Source organism: Dipodomys ordii, unplaced genomic scaffold, assembly GCF_000151885.1.
Source record: "Dipodomys ordii isolate 6190 unplaced genomic scaffold, Dord_2.0 Scaffold4, whole genome shotgun sequence".
Lineage (NCBI taxonomy): Eukaryota > Metazoa > Chordata > Mammalia > Rodentia > Heteromyidae > Dipodomys > Dipodomys ordii.
The window spans coordinates 36,058,922-36,076,836 of record NW_012267220.1 but is presented as its reverse complement, the minus strand read 5'-3'; the positions used below and the strand labels follow the sequence as shown (position 1 = coordinate 36,076,836).

At 45.6% G+C, this 17,915-nt stretch overlaps 1 protein-coding gene across 4 annotated transcripts in view; it reads left to right on the top strand.

The window, feature by feature from the left end:
- The window catches only part of Ank1 (ankyrin 1, erythrocytic), a 131,704-nt gene that overhangs the window by 68,972 nt on the left and 44,817 nt on the right, over nt 1–17,915 (top strand). For 3 of the 4 annotated variants that reach the window (XM_013024491.1, XM_013024483.1, XM_013024474.1), the window contains exons 11-24: nt 55–153; nt 603–701; nt 1,170–1,268; nt 2,208–2,405; nt 3,354–3,452; nt 4,490–4,588; nt 9,805–10,002; nt 10,953–11,051; nt 13,063–13,161; nt 13,388–13,486; nt 14,996–15,088; nt 15,479–15,551; nt 16,610–16,633; nt 17,621–17,717. In XM_013024491.1, coding sequence (XP_012879945.1) covers nt 55–153; nt 603–701; nt 1,170–1,268; nt 2,208–2,405; nt 3,354–3,452; nt 4,490–4,588; nt 9,805–10,002; nt 10,953–11,051; nt 13,063–13,161; nt 13,388–13,486; nt 14,996–15,088; nt 15,479–15,551; nt 16,610–16,633; nt 17,621–17,717 — 1,475 coding nt within the window. The remainder of the gene's footprint in view (nt 1–54; nt 154–602; nt 702–1,169; nt 1,269–2,207; nt 2,406–3,353; nt 3,453–4,489; nt 4,589–9,804; nt 10,003–10,952; nt 11,052–13,062; nt 13,162–13,387; nt 13,487–14,995; nt 15,089–15,478; nt 15,552–16,609; nt 16,634–17,620; nt 17,718–17,915) is intronic. The other variant, XM_013024466.1, reaches the window with a different exon arrangement.

Sequence of the window (17,915 nt, the reverse complement as noted above, 5' to 3'; positions counted from 1 at the left end):
CTTGGCTAGTGTGTAAGCCCCTGGTGTCTCTCTCCTTTGTGTGTGGGAATACAGAATGGCTTTACCCCTTTACACATTGCCTGTAAGAAGAACCACATTCGTGTCATGGAGCTGCTGCTGAAGACTGGAGCCTCCATTGATGCCGTCACAGAGGTAGGAGAAGCTGTAGGTGCATGTGGCTCAGCCTGCTCTCCTCCATCACCCTCTCTGACAGCTGTTGGCTCATTGTAGATTTGTGTGGTTGGAGTGTGTGTGTGTGTGTGTGTGTGTGTGCACGCACATTCACGTATGCATGAACACATAGGTGTGTACTCACATCAAAGATTCTTAAAAGAATTGAATGACTAAGTCAATGGGACCTGTATTGATCTCAGGAAGCTTTCCAAAATCCAAAGCAAAATGTGGAACTATAAAAGTGGTAGAACTTGCTTGCCAATGGTTCCTTCAATTATTTTTCTGAAAACAAACCAATGTTGTTTACCTCCAACTCCTTGGAAAACCATTCCTGGGGCACAGAGAAACAGGACAGCACTAGTTAAACTCTACTTGCTCTGCCTTGCATGGAGGTTCCTATATGTTCATTTCACTCCTACCTGTTCTAGTCTGGCCTGACACCTCTCCACGTGGCCTCCTTCATGGGACACCTTCCCATCGTGAAGAACCTCTTGCAGCGAGGGGCATCGCCCAACGTCTCCAACGTGGTAAGGTCATTAGGACAGCAAGGGCTGTCATTCAGCACCAAGATCTCTAAGGGGCTTGGACAGGTCCTCCTCATCACCTCTCTGCCACTAGAAGTGAAACTTGTACTATAGCAAAGCCTCTGGATGTGGGAAACCATTCTTAGGTACCTACACTCTTCCCATTAAATTTGGTACATCTGTAAATTGTTGGGCTTTTTTGGATAATATTTTGGAACTTTTGTAAGAAAACATATCTGGAAATACATTTACACTTTTGAATTTCACTATCTGTGAGGTTTATTTTAAAATATACCTAGAATACTAACACACACCCACACACAGAGCAAGCTAAAGAGCTGCTTGCTGGGCAACTCCACCTCTTGGGCAAAAGCCCACAAAGCTACTTGAGCCTGGCATTTTGGAGCTCTGTGTGTGTCCTTTTGCAAACCCAGCATGTATTAACAGTTCTATCATTTTGTTATTTTATAGAAAGTGGAGACTCCGCTACACATGGCAGCCAGAGCAGGGCACACAGAAGTGGCCAAGTATTTGCTCCAGAACAAAGCCAAAGTCAATGCCAAGGCCAAGGTGAGTTCTGGAGACAGCAAGAATAAGATCCTCAGACATAAACAATTCAGGCAGGATGAAAGGAATCCATTCTCATTAGAGGCCAGGCTACAGGGCTTTGTGGCTATAATTACATGTCATTCCCAATTAGGTCAATTAGGTCACTAAAAACTTGCTTTAAGGAGCTGGTATACCTGCACCACAGCTATGCTTCCCTGGAGTAGTGAAAGCCTAAAAGTATGGCTGGTCTGCAGTGTTTATTGGGCTAATAAGTAGTTGTGGTGAAAGTCACTTGTGGTGGAAGACCCCATTGTGATCAATGCAGTTTTGAGCATTGGTAGTGAAAATACGCTCGGTGGCTGATTTTGTAAGTTGCTGAACTGTGGCAAAGATCTGGCTCTCCTAGCTCCCTGAGAGTCGGAAGCCAGGTCTGTGTTTGGGCCTTACCTCTGATGGGCTGCATAACACAGAAGCCCCATCCATCAGCCCTTATACTGTTAGACATAAACAGGAAGCCAGATAAGGTAGGACAAATACCATCTTTCTCCTTCAGCAGTTTAGACCCTCCCATGACTCAAAGTAGATTTCAAACAGAAAGACAAACATGTCCACTCAGAAATACTTGAGAGATAGAACCCAATAGCAATCACTTTACCATGGGGGGATGGGGGTCCTGTGCCTAGCACAGTGTGAAACACTTTCTGTCATCCATCTACTTGGTCTTAAGACCCACCCTGTGAATGGATATCATTTTCCCGCATAGAAGGGCAAGAGTCTGGACAATTAACTAGAAATACAACTCACTTGATTTCTATAGCTGACAGTCTTGATTCACATCCCGGATATTTATCTTCTTAGCTGAGAGACTGTGAGAAAATCATTAACCTTTCTTCTCTGTAAAATGCAAGTAGATTTCTAAAGGCTAACATGTCTTGTTATGTTTTTACCTTGGGGGCCTAGGACGACCAGACCCCGCTTCACTGTGCTGCCCGAATTGGCCACACAAACATGGTAAAGCTCCTGTTGGAGAATAACGCCAGCCCCAACCTGGCCACTACTGCTGGCCACACACCCCTGCACACTGCAGCTCGAGAAGGCCACATGGACACAGCCCTGGCCCTTCTAGAGAAGGATGCATCCCAGGCCTGCATGACCAAGGTACAGCCTCCATTTCCCAGTCTTAAGAAGCATCAAGCTGTTCAGGTACAATGGTATGTACCTGTCATCCCAGCTATTGGAAGGTTGAACCAAGAGGATCAATTGAGACCAGCTAGGGCACATGGTGAGACACTGTCAAGAAGGAAAGGAAAGAAGGAAAGACCTTAAGAAATGAGAGGCTAGGCCTGGGACTCTGAGGGGGATTCTTACCTGGTTCCTTTTATTGTCTTACTTAAGATGCAGTCACTTGAGGGCCAGGTCCCCGTAGGACTGGCTGCCACCTATAAACAATGTGCTGTTTGCTTCCCCAGAAAGGACAAGAGTTAGTCTCTTTTCCGCTGCCAGCCTCTATCCATTTCTCATAGAGCAATTATTTACTTGGCATCTGCTCTAGACAAATCATAGAAATCAGAGGCAGGTTCTTAGGCTTCAAGAAAATAAGACTCAGGGCTGGGCATATGGCTCAGTGGTAGAGTTTTTGCCTACCATTTGCTAGGTTCCATCCCTAGCACCATAAAATTGCTTTGATAAATAATAATTTAATAATAACCACAAGAATTTAATACTAATCACAAAAATTTTGCAAGACGTAGTACACACATATAATCTCAGTTTTCAGGAGGCTGAGACAAGAAGACCATAAATTTAAGACCAGCATGAGCTACATAGACTTATTTAAACGAAGCAAAACAAATCTCCACTTGAAACAAGCTCAGTAATCATTTAACAGTACAAAGCCTTATATCTCTTATAAGAGTAGAGCCTGAGATGCTGGGTGGGTTGCTAATTCTCAAGGTCTTTGGCCTCTGAAGGGATCAAAACTTGGATGCCTTTCGTTTTGCTGACATCCCTGTACTGGTTAAGATGGGATGCACCCTTGAGATGGTCCTTTCTTAAGAGATGCCACCTCTGACTTCTGGGATCCTGACAGCCTTTGTTTCTCCTCAGAAAGGATTTACCCCTCTCCATGTGGCTGCTAAGTATGGGAAGGTTAGGGTAGCTGAGCTGCTGCTGGAACGTGATGCACATCCCAACGCTGCTGGAAAAGTGAGTTTGAACATCCTCTTGCTCCAGCTACAGGAAGCGGGAAGGCACATACTTCACAATCCTCTTTTGGATGGGCAAGCCATCTAGAAAAAAGGGTCCTTGGAGAAAGCCATCTTTCTGTCAAAAGCTTTGCTGTATTATTAGAAGGATCTAGTGCCTTCTCTGCAGGTGTGCTAAGGCCCCCAAAGAGTCCCCATGGGCCTGTCCTTAGTGTCTTTGTGCTGAGTACCAGTGGCTCATGCCTATGTTACTTAGAATAGTGACATCTGAGGATCATGGTTTGAAGCCAGCCCAGGCAGACAAATCAGTGAGATTCTTATCTCCAGTTAACCAGCAAAGAGCCAAAAGTGAGGGCTGGGAAGGTGGCTCAGTGGTAGAGCGCTTGCCTTGCATGCATGAGGCCCTGGGTTCAATTCCTCAGCACCACATAAGCAAAAAGAAAAAAGCCGGAAGTGGCACTGTGGCTCAAGTGGTAGAGCACTAGCCTTGAGCTGAAGAGCTGAGGGACAGTGCCCAGGCCCAGAGTTCAAGCCCCACGACCGGACCCAAAAGAAAAAAAAAGCCAAAAGTGGAAGTATGACTCCAGTGGTAAGGTGACATCCTTGAGTAGAAAAAGCCAAGGAAGAACACTAGGCCCAGAGGTCAAGCCCACCACCAGTACAAAAAAAAAAGGACTAGATTTGGAAAGATCCTTTTATTTTATTTTTTTCAGTGCTGGCAATTAAATCTAGGGCTTTGTGCAGACTGAAAAAGTGCTCTACCACTGAGCCACATTCCCAGCCCCGAAGAGAAGTTTTATATATATGTACCCCGTGTATATGTGTGTGTGTGTGTGTGTGTGTTTTACAATGCTAGGGCTGGAACTCAGTTCCTGAAGAATACTGGCAAGCCTACCACTGAGCCACATTCCCAGGCCTGCTTTGGATGGATTTTTAACCAGATTTTACCCTAAATGCTATGGATCCTGTATACCTAAGGATACCCTTGTAGAAAGTTCACTAGAATTAAGCTGTTCTCTTTCCTCTGTCTCTCTGCAGAATGGACTGACCCCCCTGCATGTGGCTGTACATCACAACAACCTGGACATCGTCAAGCTGCTGCTTCCCCGGGGTGGCTCCCCACACAGCCCTGCTTGGGTAAGGTTCTGAGGAAGGGTTTTGTTTCTCTACCTCTGAAATCTCACCTCGCTTCCACACATGTTACCTGCAGGAGCGAAATAAAGAATAGATACTATATTTCTTTCACAAATTTTGTGGAGATGTAATCCATTTTACACACCCAGGTGTGCCCCCTCCCCACCCCCTTAGCTGTGACAGGTGAGTTCTATCAACTAGCTGTTAGATCACAACTGGTATGAGGGCTGGGAATGTAGCTTAGTAGTAGAGTGCTTACCTAGCATGCCCTGGGTTTGATTCCTCCCCAGTACTACATAAACAGAAAAAGCAAGAAGTGGCACTGTGGTTCAAGTGGTAGAGAGCTAGTCTTGAGCAAAAAAAAACCTCAGAGACAGTGCCCAGGCCCTGAGTTCAAGCCTCAGGACTGGCTTTAAAAAAAAGAACTGGTAGAGCTGGGAAGGTGGCTCAGTGGTAGAGCGCCACTGGTGCAAATTTTTGAGGAGCAATGAGTCTTGTTCTCAGAAATTCCTACTCATGGGCATGGCTGGGAAGGCCCATTTTGCACCTGTTTTCCTGGTTTTTTGATGTTAGGTACAATGACCACATCTGGACCATGCTAGGGTGAGCTCTCTGAAACCTTGGGGCAAGGAGCCTCCTCTGAATCTAATAATCACCCCAAATGTATTATTGTAAGTTCAACTGTTTAGATGTTTTTAGAAATGAGGATATTATCTATACAGCTAACTTCCAACAGGCCCAGCCCACCAGCCTCTAAAACAAGATGCCTGGAAAAAGTAGAGCCTTTGTCCCCAAAGGGACTAGAGTCCTGGGCCAAGCCTGTAGGGAGCCAAACAAGGATAAACCAGAGTGCAGAAGGGAGCATTTTAGGGAACAGGCTGCCCCCCTGTGGGCAAGCAAGGGTTGTATGGGGGTTTGTGACTGTGAGGGAGGAAGCTGTGGAGCTGGTGTCCAGGATAGAAGGTCGGGACTGAGCAGATAAGATGTGGTCCTTACACCTGGGAGCTTGTGGTCTGATTGGGAAGCCCAAGATATGAGAATAAGTCTTAGAGGACTGTTTACAGAGGGTGTGGAGGCTCAGTGCTGCAGGGGCAGAAACTCTGGGGTAGGGCCCGATGAGCTCCCAGGGACACCTGCTGATTTCAGAGGGGCAAAATCCACGTGGAGCTTTAATTTTGCTTCCCTGCTCTCCTCAGCTGCTTAGCTCACACTGCTAGCATCCCACTCCTGCACACATACACACACACACACACACACAGCATTTCCCAGACTTCCCTTGTCTCCTTTGGCTTCTGTCCCCGTTCCTGTCATAGCAAGCACTATGTCACTGTGTGGAGGGAGCATGAGACCCTGCTAAGATGTCGACTTACTCCTGCCTCTAAAAATAACAAACCCAACTCCCCTCCTCCTCCTCCTCCTCCTCCTCCTCTTTCTCTTCTTCTTTCTCCTCCTGCTCCTCCTTCTCCTGCTCCTCCTTACTCTCCTTATATAAAAGGAACCAGAGCCAGGTTTGTGATATTTAAGGAGAGCTAAATGCAAGTGAAAACCCTGCACAGATGGGTTTTGTTTCCATGGCAAAAATAGTTTCCAAAGTAGTCTGGCAATTTTGTAGAATTTCACATGCAAATCCCTCTGCACCCAAACCAAACCCTCCCCTTCCTAATTTGATGCTAATGTTGCACTATTTAGACAGAACTCTCTGCAGTATCTTTCCCATGAACTCATTTCCTTGGGAAAGAAGAGTCTTTTGTGGCTCACCTCTTTCCCTGATTTCTCCTTTGCTTTCCAGCCTATTTGCCCCTTGTCCTTGTCACCTATGGAAGGCCATTTGTTTAGTTCTGATTTAAGGAATGTTCCATGTACTGATGCATGTTCTGAGAGTATGATCCGTGGCTCTTGTAATCTTGATTTTAACCCAGGGTGACCTGGCAGCCTGAGCCATCCCCTTGGCAAGCTTGCCACTGGGCAGGACAAGATCTCTTTCTGCCAGCATGAATACCCATTGCTGCCCAGGTGGCCTGGGACTCCTGAGATATGTCCCTGAACACACTTGAGTTTGTGCCAGACACATCTTCGCACATAAAGACGCTCTCAAAGAAGCTTTGCTTTCCTCATGAGTGCTAGCACTGGCTGGCACTTATACCTATTCCAGTTCATGGGAATTGCAGCACTGGGGAGCAGACACTGTGTATGTGGAAGTGCTTCCATGTCTCAGGCTTGACCCATTGATCTGCACTTCCTTCATGATTTCTCTGTACATGCACCCGTGTACATGCAAGCATATGTGTGCCAATACTGGGGCTCAAACTCAGGGCCTGAGCCCTGTCCCTTAGCTTTTTCACTCAAGGCTAATACTCTACTACATGAGCCATAGCTCCACTTCCAGCTTGTGTATGTGTGTGTGCGTGCATGCGTGCCTGCCTGCATGTGTGCGTGTGTGTGCATGCACCCCAGTCCTAGAGCTTGAATTCAAGGCTTCGGTGCTGACCCTTTTTGTTTGTTTGTTTTTCCTCAAGGCTAGTGCTCTACCACTGAGACATAACTCCACTTCTAGTTGTTTTTGCTGGCTTGTTGGAGATAAGAGTCCTTTCCTACTTGGGCTGGCTTGGAACCTTGATCCTTATATCTCAACCTCCTGAGTAGTTAGGATTACAAGTGTGAGCCACTGGTGCCTGGCTTCTTTTCTCTTTTGATATTATGCAAAAGTGATCCTGTTTAATTAATTTCATTAAAATAAAAATGCCAATCTTGTCATATGAACACAACCTCTGAAGAACAATGTCATGTGTTCTCAAAGTGTCATCCAGTTAGATGGATAAATATTAAAAAGAATTATCTTATATTCTGCAAAAAGAATGACTTTTTCATTTGGTTTAATTTGAGAGGTAAATTGCAACTTTATTCTCCTGTAGAAGGTACTTACTAGATTGACCTTGCTGACCTTTCTGTATCCCCGGTGCTGTTTAACTGGGACTTTGTGGTACAGTCAGCTCCTGCTTTCTCTCTTTCCCTTGTCAGTAATTCTGGCAGAGTCAGGAATGTTCATTGCTATAGTAAGACAGTGGCAATGAACTGGCAGTAGGCTGTCTTCAAACAAGCCAGAGGAATGCTGGCAAGGTTGGGGAAACATATGCCTGAGACAGTCAAGCACTGGGCTTGATTGTGGGCTGAGTGAGCATATGTATCTGGAGGTCATGGGTCCTGCCCAAGCAGAGGGCCTGGCATCCACTTCATTCTCAGCATTTCTGGGCCTCGCTAGTCCCTGGGCTAACAGCAGCAGCATTACCTGAGACCCAGGAACACACATTCCTGAGCCTTCTGGAGACCTGCATCGCCATTTGTATTTGAATGGAGTCCCAAGTGATTTGCACACAGAAACTATGCTCCCGCTGGTTTGCCTGTTGTTTTGCCTTTTATATGACATTAGATATAGTGCTTTACTTTTCAGAGAAATGGCTTCTTTATCCAAACATAGGGTAATAATAGAGGTACTTGCCTTACTGTAAATGGTGGAGGTGAAAGTAGTAGAAATAGTGATAATCAATTAGCCTACCTATAGCTTGTCACCTGTTGGCTGTGGGATAAGGAGCTTGCTCCAGGTGAACCATATGCATTGCTTCTTTCATTGAGAAATTTTTGATGTCCAAAACAACGCAGTTTACACTGACACAATTGGTTTTCTAGGCCAACCTCTTTCATTGGCCTCAAATTTATAATGTCTTAAAACCAGTGTGCTACAAAATCACAATACATCACTTTATTTATTTTTTTAATGTATCAGTATGGGACCTTGGACTCGGGACACCATGCTTGCTGCCACTTGGACCTTTCCTCTACCCTTTTATTTTTGTGAACCCACGACCTTTTGCTTGCTAAGCAGGTGCTCTACCACTTAAATCACATTCCAAGCTCTTTTTTGGCTTTAGTTATCCTTTGGTTAGAGTCTCATGCCCAGGTGACCCTGAACCACAAGCGTTCTATCTATTTCTCCCTCATAGTTGGGATTACAGAGGGCACATTATGTAAACAAATAGGTCAACTCTTATGCCCGACCTTTCTTAATTTCATAAATTAATTTTGGAGACCACTTTTCATACAATCATATTTGATCTATGCTACAATTTTAAGAAATAAGGTAAATGTTATTCTACTTTTAATGACTAAAAAATACTAAAGAAAACAGAGCACTGGTGGCTCACACCTGTAATCTTAGCTATTCAGGAGGCTGAGATCTGAGGATCACAGTTCAAAGCCAGTTTGGGCAGGAAAGTCCATGAGACTCTTGTCTCCAATAAACTCCTCAGAAAAACCCAGAAGTAGAACTGTAGCTCAAGTGATAGCGCACTAGCCTTGAGCACCCAGAGAGGCTCAGGGACAGCACCCAAGCCCTGAGTTCAAACCTCAGGACCCAATAAAAATAATACTAAAGGAAGCTTGGTGATAGAATACTTAGTTCCTAGTTTGGACTGGAACAAATGCCAGCTCCATATCCTCAAGTCTCTTCCCTGGTGTATCTCTTTGTATACCACTTATCTGAAGAGCAACATAGGCATAATTGCACACAGAAAGATCAAAGGCTGTTGTTTCTATTCCTTTATGAAATGCTTAGGACTTTGAGTTTTTATTGCAAGATGAGAGAGAGGGACTTTAACTTCCTTACCTCCCTCACTTCTAATTCTGTAGGCTGTCCATTAGAATCCTAGCTTTGGGGCTGGGAAGATGACCCAGTGGTAGAATGCTTGCCTTGCTTGCAATGAGGACCTGGGGCCGATTCCTCAGCACCACATCAGCAGAAAAAAACTAGAAGTTGTGCTATAGCTCAAGGGGTAGAGCGCTAGCCTTGAGCTGAAGAGCTGCAGGACAGCACCCAGGCCTAAGAGTTTAGCCTCACCACCACCCCCCACCTCCGACCAGCAAAAAAAAAAGCTTTGCCAGGTGACAGAGCATTTCCTGCCCAGCAGTTTGTCTGTGTGAGAGCACAGAAAATCAGAAAGGCACAGATGTTTGCTGGCTCTGAGAGTCTGCAGAGCTGGTCCAAACTTAGTAGATTTTGTTGTTTGTTTGTTTGTTTGCATAACTTGCTCTCCTGGATGACACCAGCTCTTTGGAGTGAGATGAACAGGCCTGGAGCCCAGCCCAACCCTCCCTTCTGTGCTTGCATGCTCATACTGTCAACTCAGCATCCTGTCACCAAGCTCGGGTGGCTTCTTCTCTTTCAGAATGGCTATACTCCCTTGCATATTGCTGCCAAACAGAACCAGATGGAAGTGGCTCGCAGTCTACTCCAGTACGGGGGATCAGCAAATGCAGAGTCTGTACAAGGCGTGACCCCCCTTCACCTAGCTGCCCAAGAGGGTCATGCAGAGATGGTTGCCCTGCTCCTCTCCAAGCAAGCCAATGGAAACCTGGGAAACAAGGTAGGTGCCGCCCACTTTTGCCATGATTTCAGCTTACTAGAGAAAACTGTGAGTGCAGCATTTACTAATTGCTCAGCTTTAGAGATCCTTACAACAGTCCTCTGTAATTTTTCCCTGAACTTCACAAATAAATGAATAATCCCAGTGCCTAGGCCTTGGAGATTCTCTGACACCATGTAATCTTCTAAACATACTACTAGCAGTTTTTGCAAGATCAGTATGGAAATCCGGAGTAAGCTTTCCCCAGTGCAGGCCAGTGTCTGCATTCAGGAGTCTGTAGAATGGTGCTACTAAATACTCATTTTCCATCAGGAAAGGTAGGTTTTAAATGCTGACCTACATATTAGACTAGTTCTTAGTCTAGGAACTACAGATATGTGTGTGAAAGCTTCTAAAGGTAGACATATACTTGGGAAGATTGGACACAAACTGAGTTTTGTAGGTGAGTATTCATACTTTTCCTCTACTTCTCAAAGCCGGTGCTCTACCATTTGAGCCATACTTCTGGTCTGGCTTTTTGCTAGCTAATTGAAGATGGAGTCTTGGATTTCTTTTGCCCAGCTGACTTCAAACTGCAATCCTTCAGATCTCTGCTTCTTAAGTAGCCAGGATTACAAGTGTGAGTTACCAGGAAAAAGCTAATATGAATGCCTTTTCTTTCCTCTCTGTATTAGGATTTTCACTCAAGACCTTATGTTTGCCCAACTTGTTTGCTTAGTAGGTACTCTACCACTTAGGTTATATCACTAGTCCAAGATTTCTCTAGCTAAGAGAAGGGGGAAAAAAAGCATTAGCTCTATTGGCTTTCTTATATAGGCTTAGACAAGTGAAACTCTCTACACCAGTGAGGTGCTGCTGTGATTGACCACATTGTTGTAAGGTGTTCTCCTTGCCCAGTTTCAAGCAAGCTAGTAAAGGGATCAATCTGACCGACATCTTTTTCTTTCCAGAGTGGACTGACTCCTCTCCATCTGGTAGCACAAGAAGGTCATGTTCCAGTGGCAGATGTGCTGATCAAACACGGGGTTTCAGTAGATGCCACCACCCGAGTAAGGCCAGCAGCCTCTCACTTTCCTCCATATTGGCTCCCTTCCCCACCTGCATGCCCCATGACACAGTCTTTGCAGATGACTTCCTCACAGCTTAGAATCACACCTCCATGAAGAGCCAGTTGGACTTTGCTTCCCTGCCGTTTCTAGGGGCTGAAAGTGGCATTAGAAAATGCCAATCTCTGTACTCTCAATTTGGATTTTAAAGTTTGGTAGGCTTTTGAGTTTCTGTCACCAGTACTTGAGAGGAATGTTCAGTCATGACACTGAGTCCTGTGTCACAGGCACATCAAGGTGCCTGCCTGACTAATGGAATCACCCAGAAGCAGTTACTCTGTTCTCCTTCCAGCATTTTGTTGAAGTCAGTTCAACTGTCTCTGAACTCCTGTGGCCAAGGAGCCCTGTGAGGTGGAGGGCTAGGGAGGGTCCACTCTGTGTGTGAGCTTGAGGCACAGATAGGTCACAGAATGATATCCAGTAAAAGAGACCTGAGCCCCAGAGAAAGGATGAGGAGCTGGTGAGAAGAAAGGGTTTCCTGGAAGAAGTGTATTTTGCTCTTTTGTCCCAAGATGACCCATTAGAAAGTACAGAATGACAGAATGACCCATGTTCCATAGAAATACTGACAACAATGCTGTGGCAATGTCACCTTAAAAGGATCCTACGACACATTTTTATACCTAACTGCCATAGCCTTTTAACAGAATCTGTTAAAACCCCAAGAATGTTCTAGACCAGTGGGGCTTCTCTTGATCCAGTTTAATCTTTTAGGGTCCTGTCTTAATCCTTTGGGGTCTCTTGAGAAACCCCATTTCTTGGATTAGACCTGCTTCAAGGCTCTCAGAGCTGCTGGCAGCAGCTCCCAGAGACAGTTGAGACCAAAGAGCTCAGAGGACATTGGCTTGTCAACCCTTTGAGGGTACCACCAAAACATTCCAAGGGACAAGGCTGTGGCAAATACTCAAGCATGAAGGAGTGCCTGGATTCTACCCAGAACCAAAAACAAACAAAAAAGTGTATTGAGCAGGACAGATTCTTGGGAAAGTAGCCCTTCAGAAGCTTACATGAATAAATAACCATGACTGCCCATTTCAGGTGAGGCTCAGTTCCCATCAATTCATTAAAAACTGAGTAACCCAGGTAGCCTTGCTGTGTGCTCTACAATAGACTTTTCCCTGCCTTTCGGGTAGGAATAAGCCTGCTGTGATCAAGGTTAGCATGGTTTCATGAGACCATCTGTTCTTTTGGTGCCCTGCTCAGCAGAAGCCTCATTTGTTGGTCCCTTCTTGATAGCCAATCTTTGTTCCTGGCATGAGGCTTTATTCCAGGTCCCCCACCTCTCTTCTCAGTAAGTGCCACCATCTTGAGGCCCTCCTCGCCACTCCATCCACCATCCGCCTTCACCTCTAAGGCTCCCAGCTCCCCCTCTGCTGACCCTGACCACAACCTGGCCCTTTTCACAGGGCTTCAGCCAGTTCCCTCCCTTGTCTCAGCAACATCTGGAATTTCACTTATCTGACACCGACCTCCATTCCTTCCCAGGCTAGGGGGTCTACCTACCACAGCAATGCACCTTCTAGAAGCTTTTAGCCTTCCCAGATATTTCCTGGCCATCCTTCCTTACTTTCACCCTAGTTTATTTACTTATTTGGACAGCAGTAGGATTTGAATTCAAGGCCTTGTGTTTGCCAGGTAGGTACTCTACCACTTACGCCACACCCCTAGCCTTTTGTTTGCTTTAATTATTTTCCTAGATAGAGCATTAAGTTTTTGCCCAGAGTCTTGCCTCAACCATGATGTCCTTCTGAGTAACAAATTACAGGCTCAAGCCACCACACCCAGCTAGCTGGTAGAGATGGAGATTTCCCATAACTTTTTGTGCAGGCTGGTCTGGAATGACAATCCTTGAGATCTCTGCCTCCCAAATGGCTTGGAATACAGCCACATTCTTATAATGCTCTTTGTCTACTTAGAAACCCTGCTGTCCCTTCATTCCTCCCTTGCTTTTCAGATGGGTTACACCCCACTCCATGTGGCCAGTCATTATGGAAATATCAAGCTGGTGAAGTTTTTGCTACAGCACCAAGCTGATGTCAACGCCAAGACCAAGGTACAGGCTACCTTAGAGTGGTCTCCTCTGTGCCTAAATAGGTTGTAACCAGAGCTACTTTCTGCACACTCAAGGCTACAACACTTCTTGTTTCCTTTCTGCCACATTTTTAAGCTGTGATGGATGAAATTACAGAAATGTATGTTTTTATGTCATCTGAATAAAATGGACAGGTCTTGGAGTTTGTGGCCAGAGCTGATCCTGCCAATGTCTGCCTTCTTTATAGCTTGGATATAGCCCCCTGCACCAAGCAGCGCAGCAAGGACACACAGACATTGTAACGCTGCTGCTCAAGAATGGCGCTTCCCCAAACGAGGTCAGCTCGGTGAGTACCCACCAGGCCTGATTTGAGAAAGCTACTGCCCAAGAAGCAGCCCTAAGAGATGCCCCTCACCACAGAGTTCGTGAGCATGTGGGAGCCCACACACCCCCATATCAGAATGTCAGATTCCCCTGTGTCCCAGGGGCTGGAGGGCTATGGTGGGTTTTTCTCTTTCTGTCTGAAGATGATCCTGTTAGACACCACTTTTCCCTCTTTTGTTTTTGTTTCGGTGTTCTTAGTTGTTTGTAGTTGGGATGGTCTTAGTAGTAGTAGTAGTTGTTGTTGTTGTTCTGTGTCCCAACCCCCACTTCCCAGTCCTGTACTAAGATTGAATTTAGGGCCTCAGGCTTGCTAGACAAGTTCTATCCTTTAAGTCACAGCTCAAGTCTTTTAACTTTTTATTTTTCAGAAAGGTTTTACACTAACTTTGCACAGGTTAGCCTTGAGCTCCAGTCCTCCTACCTTGTCCTTGAATAGGTGGGATTATACATGTATATTATCAAACCCAGATTTTCACTCTTATTGACAGCCCTTTAATATATATGAAATAGCATTCAGTATGGCACAAGTGGATGAAACTATCTGGGGGATTCCCAATCTCTCAAGGCCCTGGGGATATTTGTAGAATTTTCCGTGAACATGGCACAGGATAAACTTCCTCTTCTGACAATGTGGAGATGTCTCTAGATTCTCTCCATGGACTTTGATTGTAGACATGGGTGCTGAAATTGTAACTGTTAATGGAGCTGAACTCATGTGGACCCCTAGACACATCTTGGAAATAAAAAAGGTTTAAGAGAAAATAAAGCTTCAGTGATTTTTCACTTAGTTATTTCTTGTAAAATCAAAACTGAAATGATACTCCTATCCCATTTCTGGTGATTTGTAAATTCTGACTAGTCTAATTACTACACTTGAGAATAGGGACTGTCAGGCTGGGAAGGTGGCTCAGTGGTAGAGTGCTTGTCTTGCATGCCTGAGGCCCTGGGTTCGATTCCTCAGCACCACATAAGCAAAAAGAAAACAGCCGGAAGTGGCGCTGTGGCTCAAGTGGTAGAGCGCTAGCCTTGAGCTGAAGAGCTGAGGGACAGCACCCAGGCCCAGAGTTCAGGCCCCACGACTGGACCCCCCCCCAAAAAAAAATAGGGACTGTCTTAACTATGATAATGCTCAGTTACTGACCCCCTGAAGAAGTGACCTCAGAGAAGTGAGCTGCAATGCTCTGTACCCTCCCATTTCTAGAGCTGTGCTTGGTGACTTCCTGACCACTTGAACCTTTTAGGTCCTGGCATTGCTTGCCTTGGAAAGATTTTCATACTGCATACTATCCTCACCTACCCATCTTTGTGGCATCGAGTTTGTGCACACACTTGTATATGGGTTGTGAAGGCTCCAAGGCTTATTCTGTTTATTTGGGCCTTCTGAATATCCAGAAGTCTATATACAGGGAGACAGCTTCTCCTCCCTGACTTGTCCCTTTGTCTGATTGCATCCTCTCTATGTTTGTCCTAGAACGGAACCACACCTCTGGCAATAGCCAAGCGTTTGGGCTACATTTCTGTCACAGATGTGCTGAAAGTTGTCACGGATGAAACCAGCGTAGTGGTATGCTTGCCCCTCCCCTGTGCCCAGCCCCCATGCATAGCAGACAGATCTGTGCCTTCCTCTGGAAGCCAGGGCCTCAGCCCTGGGACACACAACTCAGAGGCCTCCTCTCCAAGTGGATCTATACTGCCACCTAGTGGCTCCAGGAATTAGGGTTGTGGTAAGGTGGATGGGACTGGGGAAGGAAGGAGGTCTTGGTAGTTATCCTACCTGAGGTGCCAGATAAGCATTAGCTTCCAAGTCAGGAGCTCCCCTCAATATGGTTTTCTTCTTTGGGGATACACCTTTCCAACTCCTGTTCCTTCTCCTTATTGTGACCAAGTCACTACTTCACTGGAGAAAGGTGCCTGTTCCGTGGGGGTTGAAGTCTCTGCTTTTTTGTCATTTTAGTTAGTCAGTGACAAGCACCGGATGAGTTACCCTGAGACGGTGGATGAGATTCTGGATGTCTCTGAAGATGAAGGTAAAGTTGGGGTATCAGCTCAGGCTGATGTAGACAGAGGGATTCCAAGCATCCTGAATGGCTTCTGCCACCCCCTCCCCACCAGTCTGCACTCGGGGTCCCTCACAGCACACCCAAGTTCTGTATGTATGTGTAACCAGAGATGCCACTTTTTTTATGATGTTGCCTGTTGTCAGAAAGACCTTTCAAATAGGGGTTGGGGATTTAGTTCAGTGGAAAAGCACTTGACTAGCAGGTACAAGGCCTTGAGTTCAGTCCTCCACTCTGGAAAAAAGAAAAAACCTCTCAAATAATTTTTGACAGAAGAAAATTGACTCAGGGATTCAACTTTTTAATCTCACAGTATCTGTAAGTATGCATATGTACCTATAACACAGCATCAAATCAAATGTGGATCAACTCAGATCACCTTTCAGTACGGCAAGAGACTAAGCTGGGTAACTGTGGCACACACCTGTGATCCCAGCTACGCAGCAGACTGAGCACTGAGGATCACAATTTGAAGCCACCCCAGGCAAATACACCCAAAAGTCTCTTCAGCTAACCAGCAAAGAGCTGGAAATGGAGGTGTGGCTCAAGTGGTAGAGCACCAACATTAAGCAAAAAAGACTAAGCAAGAATACAAGGCCCTGAGTTTAAGACCCTGTGCCAGAAAAAGAAAGCTGCGAAAGGCTATCATATCTTTCTTTCCTGCTTTCCTGGAGTTTAAACAAATAATAAGTGGGTTACTTAAAGATGTATAAGAGCATTTTCATCAGCTGCTCTTCTAGCCACAATGGTAGTCTACAGGTTGTGAGACATGCCATACAGTTTCAGCTTTATGGACTACAGAGCATGTTTAGCATTCTTCACTTAGCTTTGAGGGAACCCTTGGGATGCTGAACACTGGGGTGCCACAGGGTTTTCTCCACAGCCCCTTCCATCTATAAGTGTGATTATATGACTGCCCCCTAGGACAGTAAAGCTTTCATTGTGTGAATGCTTTTGATAACATGCCTCTTACTGTAACCAACTTCAGTGCTGTCCTTCCTTCAACTTGGCTCTTCTTTGCTTTCTAGGAACTGCTCACATAAGTCTAATGGGTATGAATTGCTTTCTGTTCCCATGGTCTTTTCTCACCAAGTGCATTCCATCCTCTAACTCTACATCCTCACCCATCTCCCTCCATTTTCTCCCTCCATTTTCACCATCGGAGCCCAGAACCTGACTAACAAGTTATCACACTCACGAATTCCACACCCAGTGGACAGTTTCTGCCTGTCCATCTGTGAGTCTCTGTCCATGCCACTGTGCTGTGGTCATCCTGCATGAGCAGTTGTGATTCCATCCTGTCAGCTCCCAAACACAGCCAGGACTCCCACTGCTGAGTGACAGTCAAGGACAGGGCAGTGGTTCCAGGTCAGGTGAAGAGAAAAAACTAGAGGCAGTCTGGGGCACAGGCAGCTGATGCATCAGTAGCTTAAACTTCTTTGTAACTAGCTTTGAAACTGCAAATAATGACTCCATAATAGGAATTACTGAGATAATAGACATAATAACAGAAAGGAGAGCTCCATCACAGGTACAAAAAAATGCTGCAGCCCTTCCAAATTCTACTTACTCTGATGCAGTGGCTTTGTAGTGATTCTTCTAGTGCTCTTTCAGCCCCTGAAAGGGGCTTTTTTGCAGTGAGGAACTTGTCAAGTTAAGAAAGGTTTTTTTGTCTCTGTTGCTTAGAACAAACTAAGAGGTTAGGAGCAGCCATTCCTGCTCTGTGCAATCATGAGAGGCAGACCAGGGAAATCACTTTCAAGAAGAAAAGAGCTAGGTACCTGTGACTCATGCTTGTAATACTAGTTACTCAGGAGGCTGGGACCTGGAGGATCTCAGTTTGATGCCAGCCTAGGCAAAAAGTCCATGAGACTCCATTTCCAATTAACTAACAAAAATGTAGATTTAAGTGGTAGAATGAAGCTGTGAGCAAGAAAAACAAGCCAGTGCAAGGTTCTGACTTCAAGCCCTCATATTGGCAAAAAAAAATGAAAAATAAGAGTCCTGCTTGCCACTCACTTGAGTTCATCTTGTTTCAGGGGAAGAGCTTGCTGGCTCCAAGGCTGAGAGGCAGGACTCCAGGGATGTGGATGAAGAGAAGGAGCTGCTGGATTTTGTGCCAAAGCTAGACCAAGTGTAAGAAGGGTTCACTGTGGTATCATGTCATGGGATGGCTGGATTGCAGTATGGCAGAGAAGAGTCATGCTATGAAGGGCTAGGACTCAATGGAGACCCACACTGGATGGCTGGGGTCAGTGGGAGGTTCACACTGTGGATGGCGAGGGTCACAACATGGTTGGTCAAGTATAGCTCTGGTACTCTAAGTAAGACTAT